This window comes from Chinchilla lanigera, unplaced genomic scaffold (assembly GCF_000276665.1).
Source record: "Chinchilla lanigera isolate Chin_1 unplaced genomic scaffold, ChiLan1.0 scaffold00114, whole genome shotgun sequence".
NCBI classification, from domain to species: Eukaryota; Metazoa; Chordata; class Mammalia; order Rodentia; family Chinchillidae; genus Chinchilla; species Chinchilla lanigera.
This window is the reverse complement of record NW_004955515.1, coordinates 5,067,678-5,090,969: the sequence shown is the minus strand read 5'-3', so window position 1 is coordinate 5,090,969 and position 23,292 is coordinate 5,067,678. Positions and strand designations below refer to the sequence as shown.

General features: G+C 46.6%; 1 protein-coding gene and 1 pseudogene across 2 annotated transcripts in view; one reads left to right on the top strand and one right to left on the bottom strand.

The window, feature by feature from the left end:
* Positions 1-23,292, bottom strand: part of Bicd2 (bicaudal D homolog 2 (Drosophila)) — a 45,123-nt gene that overhangs the window by 14,329 nt on the left and 7,502 nt on the right. For both annotated transcript variants that reach the window (XM_005408901.2, XM_005408902.2), the window contains exon 2: positions 477-689. In XM_005408901.2, the coding sequence (XP_005408958.1) occupies positions 477-689 (213 nt within the window). The remainder of the gene's footprint in view (positions 1-476; positions 690-23,292) is intronic.
* LOC102005074 lies at positions 896-21,663 on the top strand (annotated as a pseudogene).

Below are 23,292 nucleotides of genomic sequence, written 5' to 3'. Positions count from 1 at the left end.
TTTTGTCTTTTTGAGACAGGGTCTCACTATGTAGTTCAGGTTGGCCTTGAGCTCATTTTGTAGCCCAGGCTGGCCTCAAACTCACAATGATCCTCCTGCCTCAGCCTCCTGAGTGCTGGGACTACAGGCGTGAGCCACCACGCCCAGCTGTGTATTCATTTCTCAACAGTACTAAAGATCAAAGATGGTGCCTGAATAAAAGCCACAGAAACCACAATCTCTGTTTCTTTTTTTTTTTCTCTTTTTTTGAGATAGGGTCTTGCTACATGGTCCAGACTGGCCTTAAACTCTTATGTAGCCCAAGCTGGTCTTGAACCCGCAGTGATCCTCCTGCCTCAGCCTCCCAAGAACTGAGATTACAGGTATATGCCATCATACCCACCTTATAGCCAACTGCTTCTGAGGCACATGGTATCAGCACATCCACCACACAGTGCCACTATCATGGTGCCACACTCCCCCTCTGACCCACTCACCTCCTTCAACTCCTGGGCCACAGATGTCAGGCGCTCATTCTCTGACTGTGTGTTGGTGAGCACATTACGCAGCTGCTTTAGCTCTGTCTGCAGCTCCAGCACCTTCCGTACATAGTACTGCTCCTTGGAGGCCGACTCCTGGATCAGGCTTTCTTCCCGGCTCTCACCATCTGCGGCCACTTTCTTGTGGTTTGTGTGCGCCTGTCCGAATGCCTGCATCAGGAGACAGGACATTCATAAGATGAGTGTCCTGGGGCCACAGAGGAATGAAGATGTAAGCTAAAAGCAAGGTTCAAAGGGCCCAAGGATATAGCTCAGCAGCACAGTGCCTGCCTGGCAAGCGCGAGGTCGTAAGTTTGATTCCTGGTACCGAGGGAAAAAAAAAAAAAAAAAAAAGGAAGGTTTAAGCTGCAGTGACAATGGGGAGCCTGGACCTGAGAGGTGGGTCTCTGGCATGCATGTGTGTAATAAACGTAATTGTAATAAAGATAACCTGGGTCTTAGGAAGCAGTTTGTGTAGGGGCAGGACTGAGTGTTGCCACGTGGACAGGTGTGGCAGAAGCACCCTCTGTGCAGGGCCAAGCACCAGGCCTCCTCCTGGGGCCACCAAGGACACTATAGAGGACCAGCAGAGGTCTAAGACACATAAGTTGGCTAAGCTGCTGAGCAACAATCCCAGAGATGCCCACAGCCTCCGCTCTTCTCTGCTCCAGATGTGAAAACCTAAGGTTCAAGGAGGTGACCCAGCTACCATATAGAAGAAGCAGGGGAGTCTCCCATCCAGCTACTTGATTTTGGTCTATCCCTCACTTGTTCTAGGAGAAACCTGGCTTGCTCAGGCAGAGTCCCCTGTCCAAGGGACTGAGGCCCAGTACAAACCAGGCAGAGGCTGGCAGAGTGTATGCAGGCCAAGAGGTGAAAAAATCTGCATGTTCCAGACAGACTGGTGAGGAGCAAGAGGACAGAACCCTGGGCCTCATGTAGGAGACCCTGTAAGTGAGACTGACCAGTGAAGAGTGCTAGCCTAGGCAAGGACACCCAGTTTTCCTCACACCCGGAAGTCAGCAGCTGGGCAGCACACATGCCTTGCCAGCCAGACCCCCATTCTGTGCCCCTGTGAGCAGCCAGGCTCTCCACAGGCACCTTCACTGTGCCTGCCCCTCTCTTTACTGGACTCCTGGCTTATGGCAAGAAGTAGGATCAAGAGAGGCTACTGAAGAGCAAAAAATACATGGCTTAGTTGGTCTTAAGGGAGAAAAAGGAACACTTTTTCTCCTTTACTACTTAAGAAATCCTACTTCATTTTACTACTTAAGAAATCCTACTTCATTAAGACTAGGAATTGAATCCACAAGAAACAATTGGGAGAATGAAGGAAGCAACTGAGTTAACTGTTTCTAATATCAACAAATTAGAATAGACTCATTTCCTTCCTGACAGAGGACTTCATGAAATGAAGCAAGCTCTGGTCTGAGCGCTGGGTCCCATGGGGCCTACAGGGGCCTCAGGGGAAGACATTTCACCTCATAGCACCATGAGGAAGAACAGCCTACCTGCAAGAGCACACATGCAAGCAAAGCCGTATGCCCTGTGTTCCACGGTGCTGCAGGGAGGCCCTGGAATGGGCCAACAAGACCACACAGCCTAGTAGAATGACCAGGGTGGGCACTAGGACTATGTGTCTCATGCTGCAAACCCTTGCTGCAGATCTGCACACATCCATGTCACCCGGGCTCTCTGCAGGAGATTGGGCCTTGCTCATCTACCCCTAGTCCATGGAAATAGCACTGATCTGTGCTTTGAAGCAGCTCAGCTTTGTGATTTCTGTTCTGTACTCTCCCATCCTAGTTCTACGAAAGGACCAAATCACAGATTGCAACGTCCACACAGCACCGGACCCATGTGGCTGCCCCAAGAGGACACATGAAGGGAAGCTGCCTCCAACCTGGGTTCCTGGCCCCAAGTCCTGGATCAGGTGATGCTAGCTGGGGGTTATAGGCCAGCACAGGGCAGTGTCAGGACAGCAGGGCTTCCCAACGCACAGGCAGGTCTGACTGAAGAGTCCAGTACCTGTGGCTGCTAAGGACAGACCCATGAACCTGGAGTTGGGGGATGCAGACATGTACTCAGAAGCTCTCTCAAGGTGCAACGGCTGAACACTGTGACACACTAAGTCCAGGCCAGTTGACCTGGGCCCTAAACTCCTCGCCATAAGCTTGCAGTCTGGAGCCTTCAAGTAGCCTCAGGAGCTTTTCAAACACACCAGAATGTAAGATCCAGCTGAAAAGAGAGTCAGCGGGACCAAATCTATCTCCCATGCGAAAAACTTTAAAAACCTGGAAGTGACTGGAAGAATATGAGTAACAGACAGTTTTCAAGTCACTAGCACCAGGTAATGAGAGACAGGATGAGAGGAGCCCCATGGTGGCCCTCACGCCTCAAAAAGAAAATTCTCAGTCCCAGCACAAAAAGGGTAACTGAGGGGACGATGGCAGAGAGTGGCAGACCTATGGAGGAGCTGGAAGGGAGGTGGCAGGAAGAAAAGATCGACACCTGCAGACTGGACATCTTCACTGTGGATGGTCAATGTAGGGCTGAGGAAGCCACGAGAAAGGGCCATCGAGAGTGCAAAGGAACAATCCCCACTACTAACATCTGAAAACAGGGCCCATTCCAAGCAGCTAGAGGGAGTCCTCCTGATTCACAGGTGGCAGATGGAGCACTTCCAGGGACTGGCAAAATTGGCCTGGCTTAAATGCTGCTCTGGTATGGCAAAGCAAAGTATAAAGAACAACTCCCAAAAGGATCCATCCGTTTGTAAGTGACTACAACCCGGAATAAAGCTCAAGCACACACGCAGGAAAACAAAAACATCCATCTACCAACAGGCGATATTCCAGGGAACTGGTCCAAAGAGGGAAAGATCAACAGACAGCACTCAGCCCTGATGCAGCTGCAGAGGAGCAGACAGCCAAGATATCAGCTACCAGAACTGAGTCCCACCAGTTGGGTACAGAGGGAAAAATGACTGCTAAGGAGAGACTGAAGATACAAAAGACTCACATGGAACTTGCAGAAAGGAATAGTAGGCATTAACAGCAGGTGCCTTGTGCAGAAGAGATTAGTTAACTTGGAAACAGCACACTACCCAAAATTAACTAGGGCATCCATGAAGTGTGGGATCCTGTCAAGAGTCCTACTATATGAGTATCTGAGATTCCTTCAGAAGACAGTAAGAGGAGAATAGAAAAAATATTTGAAGAAAAATAGCTTTAAAAGTCCAAATTTGATGAAAATAACATACCTGTAAATATTACCAACTTGTCAACCCCAAGCACAAGAAATATGAAAACGACTATACTAGGATATAGCAAAATTATTTTGAAACCAGAAATGTGATGAAAATACTACAATCAGCCAGAAGAAAAATAATGCCTGACTTACAAAAGGGCAAGGCCAAGGACTCTGGCACCTCTGCCACACCATAGATGGGAGTGGCATCCTCAAAATAAAACAGCTCTGTGTGTTAACTGGTAATTATAACATCAAAAGAGAAAACTTCGTAAGTAAAGGTGCATAAGGACTTAAGACATGCAAAAGCTGACATAATTTATCAGTATTAGCCTTGCACTTTAAGTTAAGTAAAAAAACTTTGCCACAGAAACAAAATTATATGGAAATCTAAATCTAGAATAATGAAAAGCACCAGAATTGGCTCACCCTGTGGGTAAATATGAAAAAAAAAATCTGTTCTTCTTATTAAGTCTCTTTAAAGGATAGATACTCCTTGCAAGTCTTATCAAAATTGAGAAGTCTTTCTTCACAGAAATGGAAAAGCCCACTTTCAAATTCACATGGACTGACAAAGGTCCTAAAATAGCTAGATGCTATTAGGTGATGCTAGCTGGGGGTTACAGGCCAGCACAGGGCAGTGTCAGGGCAGCAGGGTTTCCCAGCGCACAGGCAGGTCTGACTGAAGAGTCCAGTACCTGTGGCTGCTAAGGACAGACCCATGAACCTGGAGTTGGGGGATGCAGACATCTACTCAGAAGAACATTGAAAAAGGGTAACAAAGTGGGAAGGTTCACAATTTTGGATTTCAAAATGTAGTATGAAGCTACCGTGATGAAACCAGTGTGGTAATGCCATCAGAATAAGACACAGACACTGCTGGAACAGAATAGTGTCCAAAAATAAACTGAATATATAGTTAATTCTTGACAAGAGTACAAAAATAAATCAATGGTAAAAGAGTAGTTTTTCAGCAAATGACATTAGGACAAGTGAATACCTAAATTATATATAAAAAAAACTCAAAATGGATCCTAGGCTAAAATATTAAAAGTATAAAACTTCCAGAGGAAATAGAAAGAGAAAAGGGTTTTGACCTGGGACATGATGTCTAAGTTGGTAAACTGGCCTTCAAAACCAATACTTACGTGTTTAATAGCCATGTTGAGAATGAAAAGACAAATCACAGACTTGGAGAGAAATTTCACAAATCATATATATAAGGAAGAACTTGTAGCCTAATAAAATGGGCAAAAGAATTGAACAGATAATTCACCCAAAAATATAGGTGTAGGGGGAAAGAATCACACAAAAAGATGCTTAACATCATTAGGCACTGGGGAAATACAAATTACAACTATAATGAGATACTAGTAAATATCTACTAGAATGTTAGATATTAAATAATCTCTAGATGACTTATATTATCTATTACAATGTAAAGCTGTGAAAATAATAATTACACTGCATTGCTTAGCAAATAACCACAGAAAAAAACTTTCTGCAGTTTTTCCCCCAAATATGTTCAAATCATTGTTACTTGAATCCCCAGATGTGGAATCCAAGGGTATAAAGGGCCAACTATATATAATATATGGCATAGTTGTCCTCTCCTAGGTACATGCTTATTCAAGAAAAATAAAAGTATGTGTTCATACAAAAACTTGCACAAAATGTATTTATCTGTAACTGCCAATACAACTGAATAACTATCAATAAAAAGGATTTTTTTAAAGTATGGTATATCCACACAATAGAAAATTACTCAGTAATAAAAAGGAATCAACTATTGGTACATATGTTAACATAGGTACTTCTTTAAATTACCTTAGTGGAAAACCAGACACCCCCCAAAAAAGGGTACATACTATGTAACTTCATTATATAAAACTCTAGGAAATACGAACTGTTCTATGCTGTAGTCCCCTGGAGGTGAGGGGTGGGGGATGAGGAAATATGGAAGTTGAGGGACACGTTCATTATCTTAATTATACTGTCTCATAACCATGTACCTATATGAAACTTACAGTGAATATTTTAAATGTATGTAGTTCAGTACATCAGAATTATCAACAAAGCTGCTTGAGAAAACAATTTAGATGTTTCTGAAGTATCACAACCCTGACCTGGAGCATGTGACCCTATGGAGGCCCTCTCTGTTGCCACTGTCTCCAGCTTACACGCCAGGAGGCTGCGTTCAAGGAGGGAGAGGCAGTCACTTGGTCCAGCTGACTAAATTTCTTCTGATCAAAACACCCTCAGCCCTACCCTGCATAATCTTTTTTTTTTGTACCGGGAATCAAACTCATGACCTCGTGCTTGCCAGGCAGGAGCTTGCACCACTGAGCTACATCCCCAGCCCTACCCTGCATAGTCATATGCAGCCTTTTGAGTCCGTCTCAAAATGCCTCCCCGAAGACATGTGGCATCACAACTTCCTCCTCTTCCATAGGTTGTTTGTTCCCTCTTACCCTCCCCCAGGATGCTCTGGGGAGGGCATTCCTTTCTGACCTGGTGGGGTTTGTCACCAGCCATGGACTTGCTGTCCTTGTAACTTTTTCTGCCTCACCATGGTCCCCCCGGTGGTGCACTCAGTGGTAGGAGCCTTCTGGATCCAGGCTGGGAAGGGGATCCCAGATATAGCCTCCATCTCTGAGACTCCAATGCCAGGAAGCCTCCTGAAGTTTGATCTTGGGACATTGTTAACAATGTAATAGTTGTGTTCCAATGAAGTTTTTTTGCAAAACCAGGCTGACCCACAAGGCTGCGGTTTGCTGAGACCAGTCTCAGCAACAGTTCTTATCTCTCATGACCTGGTGTCTGCAAAGCTCCCTGTTGGCACCTGGGTGACCCCACAAGCCTGGAACAACTCTTTGAGTGTTACTTTCTATGGCTCATTGCTAACTGTTTGACAGAAGGGCTGTATCCCTCACATTGTGTCTGGTGCAGAGGAGGAAACCGTGGCAGTTGGGAGGATGGTAAGGTGCTCCAGGTAGGAGGGACAGACAGGCAAAGAACAGAGGAAGAACAAGGTAATGTGAGATCTGGGTCCTCATGCCTCTGAACCCCCAGACAAGAATCCCCTCCCCTCCTCCTTGGCCACACAGACTCCCAGCCTGGCCACTTCGTTGAGTACCTCCCAGCTGCACAGCAGGAGAAAAACTGGTATGCACGTACTTGCAGCCAGGCTGCTTGGCTCCACATCTTGCTCGGCCACTGGCCAGCCATGACTCCAGGTCGGGACTCTCTGTTGGACCTACCTATCTGTAGGTGAGCTCTCAAGGTTGGGTGTGTGGAAGCCCGACCCTGTGCGGAAGAAGCATGGGCAACTGGTCCGGGGGACCCACAATCAGCCTGCTTATGAGAAGTGGCAGGATTTGATGAATGACCTCCTCTTTCCTCCTGCTCCATAGTTGGTCAGTTCCTGCTGGTCCCCCACAAAGCCATGTGCCAGAGCCCCTAAATGTTTTCCCTGTTCATCTACACATGGGAAAGGTCCTTGCTCTGGAGTCAGTCAGGAGGGCTGCCTGGTTTCCTGGCAAGGCCTATGAAACAGACTCCTTATCTATACAACAAAGCCACCCCACCCTCTTACTAGTATCCTGAGAGTTGGGTGGACACTTCTACAAGACAGCTGGTCATCTATCCCAGCTGCAAAGGCTGACTCTTCATTCTGGACAAACTTCCACAGAGCCTAGGAAAACGTGTAGTATACTGGATGTTGGCCACGACCTCCCCACCCCCACTCTCCAAAGGGGCCTGACTCTTGACAAAGGCCCATGCCAGCAGGTCAGAGAACAGGCCTCCAGGTAGGGCTGTCCCAGGGAATTTTTCCTTCCTAAACCAGTTTGGCCATCTGCACCAGGCACAGCACTTGCCAAGCCAGGGCAGCAGGCTTCAAGCATTCCAATGAGGTAATGCTTGTTCCAGGAAGCAGTTTCCACAACAAAGCTGGGATCTTCCACTTTTTTGTGTGGAACGATCCAGCACTGCCTACCCGTACATAGTGGGTCTCACACTTGTTCCTGAAGGGCTACCATACCTGCTACAGGGTGGGCCCAGTTCCCAGAATGGGCAGGCCTGGGAATCCCAGGAATCCCTGAGTTGCACCAGCTGCCCACCCTGGCAAGTCTGCTTGGGCAGAGCCTTCCCACCACCTGCTGAGGCAGAGCTACCGCTGGGATCCTAATCAGGACTGGGGAGCAATGGAAATGTGTGATCCTCATCTGTTCCTAAAACCAGGGGACTCAGGGAACACCTATGAGGCCTGGTGGAGCACCCATCTTTCAACCCAGGCTGGTTGGAAAACCCCATGTCTGGCATCTTCATGCCCTCAACCTTTACTAGCAGCATTTATCAGCAACTGTTGTGTGCCCAGCCTTTGGCAGGCACTAGTGCGGACAGCAGACACTGTCAGGCCCCTCAGGATCCAGCAGTTCAATAAATACCATTCAACTGAGAAACTACCTCTCCTCCACAAACCTGGCATACACAACCCAGAGGGCTTGCTGTTGAAGTGGAACCTGACATCTCTGAGGCCTGGAAAGGAGCTAAAGTGGTTGGTGGAATGTGGGGCATGAGAGACTCCACTCACATGTTTATAAACCTTGCTCCACTCTGGGTAGTATTTTGTGGCTGGTTTCACAGAGTTCTGCATAACCAGGATTCCTCAGGACACCAAATGGCATTAAACCTTATTAAATTCAAGATGGGGCTCAGGCCTGTTAAGCTGATATAAATACAAGCTCAACATTATTATTGAGCTGTGCATGGTGGTGCATGCCTGTAATCCCAGCACTCGGGGGTGCTGAGGCAGGAGGATCATTGCAAGTTCCAACCAGCCTGGGCTACAAAGTGAGCTCAAGGCCAGGCTGAACTGCATAGCGAGAGCCCATCTCAAAAAGACAAAAAAAAAAAAAAAAAAAAAAGAAACACTATTATTGAGAACAGAATTTATAGCATTAAGAGATTAAATTCACCATCAGAGCTTCATTAAATTATGCATGACCCAAAGAACCTAGTATTCCATACATGAAAGTAGCAACTAAACAAAGAGCAAACGACCAAGGATGTAGCTCAGTGGCACAGCGCCTGCCCAACAAGCACAAGGCCCTGAGTTGATTCCTGGTACCAAAAAACAAACGAAGAACTAGAGATCTGGTGAGACAGCAAATAAACAAGGCCCGACCCTTCCACCCTTCACATTTCCCTCTGACAGTCAGAAGAGGACATGGTCCAATTGACAGCTGTCCTGCCCTACCCGCTCACTTCCTCTGGCCTCCTCCATAGCAGCCTTCCAGCAACTAGGCCCAGGGTCTTCCCGCTGCCTCTGGGGTTATTTTGGTGGCCTCCCTGCTGACAGGAACAGGAGCCTGGCTAACAGCCATGATGCCCCTCTCATGCTATGGGCCACTCCAGGTAGTGCTGCTACCTCTGAGGAGCAGCTGGGAAACTGCACGTGACAGGGCAAAGACTAGGGAGGAATTAGGGCCTACTGCTGATATCATGGAAGCTGCCAAACTCCAACGGGCCACGATCACTGCTGGCCCTCCTAGAAGCTCCTCAAAACCAGCAGCAGTTGTGACTTCAGCCCTGCCATTTTTGTGGACACACAGGAGCTGTCAGTAAAGCACTTACTTTTCTTGCAGTTCAGCAGAGCTGTCACCAGGACAGTCACAACTATCCTAGATACCCTGAGGCAGTGGCTAGAAACAAGGACCTAACTCAGATGGCTCTACCCTGTGCCTCTCCTGATGCCTCTGCCCCCTGCTTTGTTACTGCTACAAAAGCCCTCAAATAGGTTTATAAAATGTACAAAACTGCACACGCATGGTCTGTTGCTCCTCTATATAAGCACTGCTCCCTCACAGTCAAGGATGAGTTCCTGCTGTGCACTACCCCTCTGTGATGTAGCACAGGTCCCAATAAAGCCTTCCTTGCATGGTCCTACGGCCTAGTCATGAGTCTTATCTTGAGTCCAGTAGGTTGCACAGGTTGCACTAAAAACACCTGATAACACTACAGGCTATTAGCCCTGAAGAATTCCAAAGACTGGTGGTAGAGCCAGTAGCAATTGGGCAGAAGTTGACAGTGACCAGAAGCAGACCAATGGAGATCAGCGGCAGTGACTAGCAGAGACCAACAGACCTGTAGTGACTTATGGAGTCCCAGAGAGGCAGCAGAGGCTGCTGGAAGAGCTCTAGAAGGTTGCCAAGGGTCTACGAGCCTTGGCTCCTAAGGAGCTAATGGGGATGGCTAGCAAGATCTGTGACACTAAGAGCTGTTAACACTAAAAACGGAAAGCCACTGGCACTGAAAGCCCAAAGCACTGAAGGAGCTACACCTTGCTGATTTGTGATTTCCATTCAAAATGACCAAAAGAACCCTCAGCTGATTGGTGACACTCGGATCTCTGCAAGGGCAAGTAGCAAACAATTAGGACTGGCAAAAACACGAAAGACTGGCAGGATTTCAACAGCACAACTGAGGACACAATCTTCTTTCCAAGAAAGATCTTTTTCATAAGGACAAGACATCACAAAGGGATGTGAAACGATGTTGGAGTAATCTTAAAAAGGAAGAAATCCCACCTTCAAGTTTGTGCACTACAGGAGAACGTGATACAATGTTTTATAAGTTATCTGTAAATCTAAAATTGTTCTAAAAAATAAACACACACACACACACACACAAAAATAAACAGTACAGAAAACTATCTTAGGGCTGGGGATTTAGCTCACTGGCACAGCGCCTGCCTGGCAAGCAAGGGTCGTGAGTTCAATTCCCAGTACCGGAAGAAAAACAAACAAAAACCAAAACCAAAAAAAAAAAAAAAAACTATCTTAGCATGCACCCAAACACATGAAAATTTAAAAATGGTCTGTTAAGTAATGTTCATATCAGTGACAGTCTACAGAACAAAACAACAGGAAACTGAGTAAACAAAAAATAGAAACATCATATCAAAATTTGAGAATCACTGCCAAGCAGTACTGTGATGGTGGAGGAACACTGCGCTAAAAATAAACATTAATGATAAAAAAGAAACAGCATCTCTGACTCTGGGATTTCACAAACTGAACAAAGTAGGAGTGCAAAAGTTTCACAAAGGGGAAGTAACACAACAAAAACCCAGACCCCCCCCCAAAAAAGGAGACAAAAACAAAGCAAGTATGTTAGTGCATTTTTTAACCTAATAATTGTCTTCAGAGATGTACAAAGTACCTATCCCTAAACTAGGGAACTGATTTTATTACTATATACTTCCCAGTTTATCTCTCAACAGGTGAGCAGTGGCAGGCCTGTCACACAGGACAGCGAGGCCAATGCAGGGGAACACCTGTCCAGGAGGCAGGCCATGGGCAGTGTGGAAGAACAGGACTCAAATCCAGGTCCAACCCTGTCCACTACCAATTCCACTCAGACAAAGATGTATAACAGATCTTCCCTTCCAAAGAGGAGGAGTTCATAGACCAATCCATGTTGAATACAGACGCAAAAACTTGACAAAATCTCAGTAAACAGAACCAATAAAATACCTGATGAATTATTCACTATGATCTTGCCCAGGGAAACAAAACTCAGGTAAACCAATTCACTTTTTTAAAAACTGCATTCTGCACAGGCTATGGAATAGGATAGACAAACAAGCATGAGTAAACCATATAATACGTCAGAAGGTAAACTACTGATTTTTCTGCCATAAGTAGACCAATACTATTTAAAAAGGAATCTCCTCAAACTAGATTATTATGTCAGCAATACATAATAAAAATAAAGCAATTAGCCAGGCATGGTGGTGCATGCCTATAATCCCAGCACTCGGGAGGCTGAGGCAGGAGGATCGTTGTGAGTTCAAGACCAGCCTGGGCTATAAAGTGAGCTCAAGGCCAGCCTGAACTGCATAGCGAGACCCTGTCTCAAAAAAACAAAACAAACAAAAAAAGCAATTATATTCATAATCTTGACCTTAAAAAACATTAACCCCAGATAATAATTTGATAAGAAACATGGAATTTATGCAAAAGAGGTTATAAATACACTAATGACAATGGCAAAAAAAAACAACTAGTACGATTATTCTTCTGTATGATATATAGAGTTCATTCCAGGTGGATACCAGTTAGAGTTATAAGGAAACTGCCTCAAATCCTTTGATTACTTTAGACCAACAGTGAAATGTATCTAGCAAGCAAAAAGACTCTCCCTTTCCTCTACTGAAAAACACTTTAAGATATAATCCACATACCACAGTTTTTACCCTTTCAAAGTATAATTCAGGGGCTGGGGATTTAGCTCAGTGGCACAGCACCTGCCTGGCAAGCACAAGGTCGTGAGTTCGATTCCCAGTACCAGAAAAACAAAAACAAAAACAAAAAAAAAACAAAGTATAATTCAGCGGTTTTACAGCAGAGTTGTGTGACCATTACCACTGAGTCCACATTTTTATCACCTCCCACAAAGACTTATCCCCAGTTTCTTCTAGACTCTAACAACCACCGATCTATTTTGTCTCTATAAATTTGTCAATTCTGGACATTTCACAAAGTGGAATCATACAACATGTGGTCTTTTGTGACTGGCTTCTTTCACCTGGAATAACATTTTAGAAGTTCATCCATGTTGTACCATGTATGAATATTTCATTCCTTTTCATTGGCTAAATATTATACCATAGCATGGCCAGGACATATCTGTTTGTCCCTTCAAACATCTGATGGACATTTGGGTTGTTTTTCCTTTGGGGCTATTATGAAAATGGTACATGAATATTCATCGAAGTTTTTTATATGGATGCATGTTTTCAACTTTCTTGGTATATATGCCTATGAGTAGAACTGCTAGGTCAGGTGGTATCTCTACCCTTTTTTGGGAGGTGAGGAAAACCACCAAACTTTCCTTGTGGCTACCCCATTTTATACTCCCACCAGCAGTGTAGGAGAACTCCAGTTTCTCCATATGCTTGTTATTGTCTGTCTTTTGATGAGAACCATCCCAATCAGTATGAGATCTCTTCTTATTTTATAAAGAAATCATTAGTAACAATGAGAGTCATCACACAGTATGGCTCCTAAAGTATATTATTTTGCCAACAGCTATCTAAACGTTCTAAGGAGAATTTATGTTCTTCTTTTCTGGAGGAAGAAACTAAGGTTCCCAGAGGCCAAGGCCAGGACAGAGCAGAGGCACAGCTGGAGCACAAATGTCACTGCCCCCTTCCATTGTACTACTGTTATCAGAACAGCTGCTGTCAGAGAAGGCAGACACCCTGTGGGTGCACTGGGTGAAGGTCGTGGCAAATTCTTGCCAAAGGAGGGTCTTCAGTGGCCAGAAGCATAAGAAATAGTGCCTGCGGAAGGCACAGCATTGGAATGAGTTAATGCTAGGCACTGACTGGAATGGCTTCTTCTGAAGCTACTGACAACACCAAGGCCAGCAGTGAAGAAGGTGAGAACAGAGCTCCTATACACTGCTAGGGTACCTAGGGGATGGCCCAACCACACCACTCCAGCTATCCCATCCAACAGAAAGGAGCACTACCATCCACACAAGTGTCACAACTGCCCAACGCCGGAAACAACAAGAATGCTGTCTACCTGGTGGTGGGGGCGGAAGGTGGGGTGGGTCCACACAACAAACCCCACGGCAAAGTGTGCCAACAACCTGCAAGCACAGGCCACAGAGAGGGTCAGTCTCACAAAGTAACGCTGAGTGAACACACAAAAAGTACTATATGGCTCCATGTATAGGAAATTAAAAGTGGGTAGGATTAATCTATGGTGTCAGAAGCCTCAAGAAGACCCAGGGATCAGCCTGAGAAGCTGAACAACACATGATTTCTTGATCTGTTGGTTACTGTGTGAGTGAATTTACATGACAGATCATCAAGCTGTACCATCATGATCTGTGTAGTTTCTATATTTATCTTGAGAGCCTGTTCGGAGGTCCTAGCAGGGGAGTGCAACTACTTGTATACCCTTGAGGAAACAGGGTCCTCCTCCATCGGGATGGTCATCCTCTCTGACCAACCGAGTGCACAGCTTTGAAAGGAATACACTAGAGTGGTGAGGGAGGAAGAGGACACCAGCTAGCCAGCCAGATCAACTCTGGTGATCAAGGGGGTGACAGATGTCGCAGCCAGATCGCCCTCATATCCTCTATATTATCTTACATCCCAATAAAGCTCATTTTAATAAAAAAACTAGCGCAAAATGATAATGAACAAAACTATTATGTATGGATAGCAAGTCGATTATATTTCAATAAAACAGAGAAATACAATGATCCCTGAAACAGTACTGAAATAGAATCAACCTTTTTTTAAATCCAGAAGTAAACCCAACATCTGAAATGTTATCTGAATGCAAACCACCACAGCAAAGAGCCATTACCACCCCTGGGGAATATAAAGAAAGGGAACAGAATCACTAATGGGCTCCAGGGAAGGTGCATGTAACTGCCAGCACATACACATGCACTTAAGTCTGTGCAGTCCACTATATGTAATTATAGTGGGAAAGGTTAATAAAACTCCAAACCAAATGTACCCTAGTCTGAATATATGAGGGACTTCAATTACCCATTACTGATTAAATGGATGGTATCAGAGACAAGATGAAAGATCAAATTTCCATAAATGCACTTCAGTAAAAACCTGATACTAGAACACAGGGTGTGGGTCAGGAAATAGTGACAAGAAATGGACTGCAAGTTTACCCATGGCCATATGCTCCAATATCACCCCATAAACATGCACAGTATAGCTATAAAGCATCATTAGAAACAGTCAGAGTGATTTGGAGGGCTCTGCTGCCATAAGGGAGGACAGCGTTGGGGGATGGAACGTCTGGCTATTGCTTAGTCTGGTAATGAATTGGATAAGCCAGGAAGGCCTAAGACATGTCAGGGTGCTATGGCAACACCAGACACAATGAGCAGGGGCGGTGTGTGTGTGTGTGTGTGGGTGTGTGTGTGTAAGAAAGGCGTGACCCACCTAACCAAGAAGGGGGCTCCCAGTCCTGGGGCATCTCCACTGGGCCTACTGTCCAGAGACACATCCTCACCTGACCCCCAGTCACCACAGCCTTGGGCTGCCATGTAAGGGTGTACCTCAGACCATCAGCACTGCTTGGTTCAGCTCTAATGGAGGGCCCCCCAAAGGATGCAAAGGATGCCAACAGCTGTAAACAGAAAAGCAGAGGACACTCAAACTCCCCCACCAGGGCAGCAATTAACTCAAAGCTGTACTTCACAGTTTGCCCCCACAGAAGTTCATTAGCTTCTCACAGGAGGTATTAGCCACTTTCAAAGGTGAGAAACTGAACTCTGAGAAGATGGTCTCCATAAATATCTTCCTAAGGAGGGTCTAACAGAAAAAGAAAGAGGAGGTGAAGGAGCCAGAAATAGCAGAGCCTGGACCCCTAGCACTGCTCAACCTATTGTGCTCCTCACAATCCTCTGGGGAACCAGAGACTTCCATTCTCAGGGGCAGGAATGCTAATGGCCTGCATCCTGGGAAGTTTGGCCCTAGGGAGGACCTATTAATTCAGATGTGGCTGAAGCAAGTTGCAGTGGTCCCAAGCCCCACCCCACTTCCCACTTTGCTCCTGACACATAGCTCCTGCCTCCCCAGATGCAGGAGTACTAAGGCAGCAGAGCGTCAGGCAAGGGGACTGCCTCCTGCTAGCATGCTGATGTACGTGCACAGGAAGAGAGGGGGCTCGCCAGAGCATCCTTGCAGGAAGATGGAAGCACATGTCAGTTGTCCACATTAAGACTGGTGTCTGGTGCCAATTCACACAGGCTGCTGCAGTGAGAACTCTAACTCCTAACATGTACAACCATGACGGCAGAGAGGAGCTGCACCCCAAACAGTCCACAGATCACTGTGCAGAGTAGACAGGCTCTGGATGGTAAACAGGCAGGCCAAGGACTTCAGGTAACTTTCAAGTAAGCAAGGACTTCAGGTAACCAAAAGGCAGCTACCTGAGTAAACCCACCTTACTATGAGCAAATTCTACCTGCAACCTGACCTATCACAGTGTTCAATCCTACCTCACAGTGAACCATCCTAATTCTAATGATGAGTGGGGGGTCCTACAGCCCCACCAAGGGAAGGGCTCACCAAGCTCCTACATAAAGAAAGACCTCCTGGAGGGCTGGACCAGACAAGAGAACTTCTCTGCTGGGTCCTAATCAGGCCACAACTCGCAGCCAGGGTGTTGCCAGCAATCCAAATGAACTTGGCACTATCCACCCTGCCAGGAGCAGTGGTCCCAGTGTCTTGGCAGTGGCAGTGTGGGAAGTCAGGCAGCACTGTGGAGAAGCACTTTGCACAAGACCCTGCTATAGTATAGGAGGCATGGTACCTGGTGGTGACCCCTTCCAAAGACCTGGTAGGCTCCTGTCCTCCATCTCTGTCATGGAAGCCCTGCACACACAAGCTCCCAAGCACAGTTCAGAGCAGGGAATAGGTCTCAGGGTCTTCAAGGAAGGCTGGACCTTCTTTGTGTGGGCATAGCTGCCAAGCACAGTTCAGAGCAGGAAGTAGGTCCCAGGGTCTTCAAGGAAGGCTGGACCTTCTTTGTGTGGGCATAGCTGCAAGCACAGTTCAGAGCAGGAAGTAGGTCCCAGGGTCTTCAAGGAAGGCTGGACCCACTAGGCAGGGAGGAAATGCCCAGTAGCTCTCTGCAGAACAGCAAAATCCTCCCCCCACATAAACACCACTCTCAGCCAGCAGCCTATCACCCCAGTTCACAAATGCCAGGGGTTGTTGAGGCCAGAGGCAGAGGTAGCCATTCAGACACATGTACACAGTGTGGGACAGAGTGGGGTTGTACTTCTTCCCTGAGAGGGACCAGGCATGTCCTGGACACACTGCACTAAGTCTAAACCTCTTCTCTTTAGCAGGTGCAGGAATGCAGAGGGGTAGGCACTCAGGAAGCACCTATGGGATGAATGGAGGACAGATGTGTGGACACAGCTGGAGGTGGGCAGATGGGGATAGGAGGTTCAGTAGATGGACAGATTCTACAGCAGTGGAGTACAGCATGGGAATGGGTGGGGCTAGGGGTTAGGGAGCTCTGGAGGTGCTGGGTTGGATATGGGGTACAGAATGGGCTGGGGGTCTTAGGTGGGTTGGCTTTTCAAGTTCCTATGGGGCATCCTCTTTCTTCTCTGTCCCTCCTGCCAGTGGAGAAGGCACAACCTCACTAATCAAGCAACAGTAGTAGTTCCCAGACTCATTCCTCTCCTGGGTCTTTCCTGTCCCCACCCACCACCCCATCGTGGGCTAAATCACACTCAACAGGCACAGCAGGGAGCATTCAGACTCCCAGATGTAAACTACACAGGTATAGAGTTCCAACCTTTGTCTTCCCACAAGATTAGCTTGGGTGTGGCCAGTGCTTTGGAATGCTGAGAGCCCCAGGTGATTGTGTGTGCAGGCAGAACTGGATAGATGGACCTGCCAATTCACCCAAAGGGACCTGGGAGGCCTTTCACAAGAGACCTTACCTCACTACCCCCTCAGCTAGCTCTTTCCATGTAAACCAGTAGTGGTGGGGCTATAGAAGGACCTCTTGGACCAATTCTCTCCTCCCTTCGTTCAAAGGGCACTTTCCAAGCAGAGGCAGTGTTCCAAAAACAGCACAGGCTCCAAGGGACTCCAGAAAGGGGAAGAAGTCTCATCTGATCCTCAGTGCAGTCCTCAGAGTAGAGCCCGTTACCACCCTCATTTCACAGGTAAGCAAACTAAGGCTCAATGATGCCTTACCTGAGTGGCACTCTAGGGCTCCTCACTTCAAAAACTATTTTTTTTGCAACACAGTGGTTCACAGAGCAAGGGGTGTCCAAAGAGGGGCAAGGCTCCTGGAGCTGACTCCTAAGGAAGTATGGCTTCACCTGGCAGGTGGGCAGGGAGGAGGCCCAAGTCTAGGCAATCTGGAGCCTAGAAAGACTATAACATCTCCATGAGAGAGAGGGAGGGGGCCTCCTGGGAATTAGAGGCCAGGCAGGCACAGTGCCCACCTACTTCTGCCTACACCCTGGCTGCCCAGCAGACCTCACTAGTTTATCAAGCCACATGTCACATACCCATCCTGGCCAGGTCCCCCTGAACTCCCTTCTGTTCCTCTCAGGGCAAGAGGCTGACACAGCCTGTCTTCCCGCCCCCCACTGCATGGCTCCCTTTCTCCTAAGAGTCTTACACTTGTGACTGTGGGGATCATTAGGACCAAGAGGCTGAGAGATGCTTGGAAAGAAAACAGCATGGGTCTGCAGTGGCTGTGGCCTGCCCCTGTATGCCCAAAGCCCCACCTGTGTAAAGCCCATGTTAGTCTGCAGTGGCTGTCCCATTGCCAACTAAGAATTCCAGCTGCCCTGGGCAGTGTCCAAATGCTAAGCTGCTTTTAGAAAACTGGGGATTCATCCCTGGGCAGAAGGGATTTAGCCAGAATTGGGTGCCATTTAGAGAAGATTACACCCTAATTGCCTGGGTGTCAGCAGACAGGCTTCTGGCCAGCTGAGCCCTAGGGCTGCCAAAGTCCCCAGAGACCCTGTACCTACCTCCCAAGGACAGAGAACTCCAGTCCTGGGGCCTGGGGCCCTGCCCTCATTATCCACAGCAGCTGGCTGCCCCAACACAAACTTCCATTCAACAGCCTGTGGTCAGGGCAGGAGGGGTGGTAGGTGGCCCTGCCAGGCAGCTATCCAGCTCGCATCTGCTCCCAGCTGGGGAGGACTGTTTGGCAGCAAAACAGCCTAGGCCAGCCTGGAAACCACAGGAGAGGATGGCAGCAGCCAGATTTTATTCTCACTTTTCTCTAACCGTCATCACATATCTTCACCCCGTTAGCCCATCTTAGGAAGGGACATCAGCAAGATACACAGTTGGCAAGCGGCAGGAAAACCACAAACTTAGGCCACTTCCTCACAAGCTCCACCATAGGACTCTTAATGAGAGGACCCTCAGGTGAGGACAGTCACAAGATGAACCAACACAAATGCTCCACTGCCCAGAAGTCTGAAAACTGAGTGGATCAGCTCCCCAAGAGTCTGATGAGTGACAGTCCCCCAAGCCAGGTTGCAGGGGTCAGTGACAGGCACCCAGAGTGCACATTCAACCCCAAGTCCCCTACAGGTCCCAGCCACAAGGAGCTTGCACACTCTGAGGTAAGAACTCCCAAGAGTTAGGTCAAGGGATGCTGGGACTTGGTATGTCCTAAGAAGCAGAGTAAGTCCAGGTGTCTGGTCTCCCAGCCTGGCTCTGTCCCCTCATCCTTAAGGCCTGCCCTTGACATGTCACCTAGGGGAAACCTTTCACTCCTTCTGTGCTGTCAACATCACCCTCACACAGGTCATCTTAGACATTCTCTTGTGAAGATTGGTCTGAGCCATGCTACAGTTTGCTATGGCTTGAATAGTGCGTCCCCACCAAAACTCATATTGAGGTTTCATTCTTCAATGTGGCAGTGTCAGGAGGTGGGGCAGAGCTGGCGATATCTGGGTCATGGGAGTGGAGCCCTCATGAATGGATGAGTGCCCTTCCTGGGAGAGTTTAGCCCCTTTTCTTTTCTACATGCATTTGCTTGCCCTTTTGTTTTCGTCCATGAATTGAGGCAGCATGAGGCCCTCACCAGAAGCCCAGAAGGTGCTGCTGTCATGCTCTGGGATTTCCTAGGTTCCAGAAGCAGGACCCCAAATATACCTTTTTCTTTATAAATTACCTGGTGTCAGGCATGTCACAGCAACAAGAAATGCACTAAGACTGTCCCCTGAGCCTCACTCTCTCATGGGTCCTGACAATAGGATGGTGTTTCAGACTCCAGCCAGTGCAGACATGGAGAAAGGAGTCCCACCACAGGAAATGAGGGTTCCATGGTGGGAAAAGAGCGCATCTGGAGTGGGCAGAGAGGAGAAGTGATGGACAGCAGCCATGTGCCTGAGCAGGGAGACTCAGATGAGGACAGGAAACTGCACCACAGGAGATTCAAGATGGCCTGGCTTGGAATGCCACACGCCACTCACATGACCATAAATCCACACATGGATCTTGAACCCAGACTGCCTCTACATCCCTCCACTACCTCGCTCCATCATCAGGCTGGTTTACAGGAGTCAGTCTAACCCTGAGCTGTGCCAGACAGAAGGAAGATGAGAGACTTGTCCAGTGGGTAGACTTAGAAACAAAAGCACAAGAATACACTGGAAGAAGAAAAATATCATACTCATCTTTATGAAGAATCTAGACAACTCTACTGGGTGAAAAAAATTTTTTACTCATGTGTAAATTCTATTACCTTTTCTCAAGGTTAAAATAAAAAAGGACAATCAGTGACTGACACTGACCAAGGGCAACCTGACTAGTCTGGTGCTGAAGACATAGGCCTCTGGCAAAACCCAGTCAGGAAAGCAGAAAGGTTCAGGCCCTGGTTCCTATGAAATATGTGTTCCTAAAACTCACGGATCTGTACAAAATTGTACGGTTTCAAGGAAAGATGAGTGAGGGACCTAACTTCATCAGTGACACACAAAGAAAGATAGAAGCCTAACAAAAACAATGCACATCGTCAAAACAGCAGGGTATTGGCAAAAGAATCACAGAGCTCAACAGACTACAACAGGGAGCCCAGACATAGAAGCACACAAATATTGTCAACTGATCTCTGACAAAAGAACAAAGGCAATCTAATGAAGAAAAGTCTTTTCAATTAATGGTGCTGGATGGACTGGACACCCATACATGAAATAATTATCTAAACACAGCCTCATATTTTTCACAAAAATTAATTCAAAATGGACCATGGACACATAAAAAAAATGCAAAACTATGCTGGTCATGGTAGTGCATGCCTGTAATATCATCACTCAGGAGGCAGAGGCAGGATTGCTGAAGAGTTTGACACCAGTCTGAACTACATTGCAAGTTTGAGCCAGGCCTGAACTACATAGCAAGACCCTATTTCAAAACAACAAAAGCAGCAACCAAAAAGGCAAAATTTTCTAAAAAAGAGAAAACCTATGTGACTTTGGGCTTTGTGATGAAGTTCACAACACCAAAATCATGATCCATAAGAGCAAAACTAGCACTGACATTAAAAAACTTTGGCAGGTGTTGTGGCGCACACCTGTAATCCCAGCACTCATGGGGCTGAGGCAGGCCCTCTGCTGAGCACTGCTCAGCCTCCGGCTTTAACAGTGCTTGGACAGAGCCCTGCACTAGCCAGCCCTCACTGCAGCCTACAGGCCCTCACCACAGCACAGCCCACAGCTGCTGCCGCCAGGACAGCTGCCTTGCCCTCACAGGTACACCAGACCTAGCACCAGGATGCTGCCATCACCGCCAGATCAACCTGGATTCTCTGTGCCTCCTATGTCTACCTGTCCGTGTCTTACTAGTTTGACCATGACAATGTGGCTTCAAAGAACTTTGCCAAATACTTTCTTCACCAATCTCACGAGGAGAGGGAACATGCCAAGAAACTGATAAAGCTGCAGGAGGAGGCGCTGGCTGGATCTTTCTCCAAAAAAACAAGAAAACCAGCCTGAGCTACAAAGTGAGCTCAAGGCCAGCCTAAACTGCATAGCAAGACCCTGCCTCAAAAGGACAAAAAAGCCAGACCAGGATGACTGGGACAGCAGGCTGAATGCAATGGAGTGTGCCTTATACTTCAAGAAGAGCGTGAGTCAGGCACTCAAGGAGCTGCACAAGCTGGCCACCGATAAGAGTGACTACCCCCACATGTGTGACTTCATTGAGACTACCTGGATGAGCAGGTAAAGTCCATCAAAGAGCTGGAGGGCCACATGACCAACCTGTGCAAGGTGGGAGTCCCTGAGCATGGCAGAGCATCTCTTTGACAAGCACACTTTGGGGGATAGTGACAATGAGAGCTAACATCACTAAGCCAGAGCATACATGTTGGAATTACCTTTGCTTTTCTGTAAATTGTACCAGAACACCTACTTGAATTCTTTAATTCCTTCAAATAAAGAAATTTGGTACCAAAAAAAAAAGAAGAAGCCAAAGCAAGAGGATTGCTGTGAGTTGGAGGGCAACCAAGGTATCTTTCAACAGGTGAATGGGTAAAGTATGGCATATCCACACAATGAACCACTACTATTAAAGCAACAACAACAAAAAACTACCAACCCATGAAAAGACATGGGTGAATCTTTTTTTTTTTCTTTTTGAGACAGGGTCTAACTATGCAATTCAGGCTGGCCTTGAGCTCACTTTCTAGCCCAGGCTGGTATCGAACTCGCAATGAGCCTCCTGCCTCAGCCTCCCGAGTGCTGGGATTATAGGTGTGTGCCACCATGCCTGGTGACAAGGATAAATCCTTAATGTGTAATTACTGGAAATCTATAAAAGTTATACACTACTGCACATGATTCTTATTATGTCATATTTTGGAAAAAAAACTATAGAGATGGTAAAAAGATCAATGGTTGGCAAGGACTCATGGGAAGTAGGGTTTTAATAGATTTTTTAAAGGCAATAAAATAATTCTAAAATAATTCTGTGTAGCTGAGCGTGATGGCACACGCCTATAATCCCAGCACTCGGGAGGCTGAGGCAGGAGGATTGTTGCGAGTTTGAGACCAGCCTGGGCTACAAAGTGAGCTCAAGGCCAGTCTGAACTGCATAGCGAGACCCTATCTCAAAAAGACAAAAAAAAAAGAAAACAAAAAAGTAAAATAAAATAATTCTGTGTAATACTGGAACAGTATTACATTATGATACTACAATAAATGACACTATGCATTTGTCAAAACCACAAAAAGTAAATCTTAATGTGTGTGATTTTTTTTTTTTTTTTGGTGGTGCTTGGGATTGAACCCATGGCCTTGTGCATGCTCTACCACTGAGCCACATCTCCAGCCCTGTCTGTGAATTTTTAAGAAATCATTTGAGAGATCAGGGGATTAAGACAGAATGGCAAAACAATCAAACTACAATACAGATGAGTTAAACAACCTCATTGAAGGGGGTAGGAGAATAATGAGGTGATTTAAATAATCTTGGAAAAAAGTTTATAAAACTAAAGGCAAAAGAAACTACCTTAGCTAGTAATACAGCCCAATAGGGTACAAATTAACAATTTGGACACTTTTGTACATGTGAAGTGAAACGGAATGATTATTGCACGGTGGATGGTGAGAGCTGGGTGTCTCACTATTGGGATGGGAGGGCATAAATAAGCAAGGGAAAGTGATGGGCTGATCCAAGTGGTGATGGATTAGAGTTGGATACAGCAGTATGAATTCATGTCTAGCTCAATATATATACAGATGGCTACATAAAGAAATGTTTATAGTTCTGCATACACACACTATTTAGGAGACACAGGTATTTTATTCACTTTGTAGCTGAAAAGGCCTACAATCTAAAGACACACCAGCATCAATAAGCATACCTAGCAACTAGATATTGGTTTCTAATATCTTTCCCAATTAAAAGGCCCAAGGCTTCTTGGAAAGAATAGCCAATTCTATGACACAGGCAGGAAATACATGAGATGAG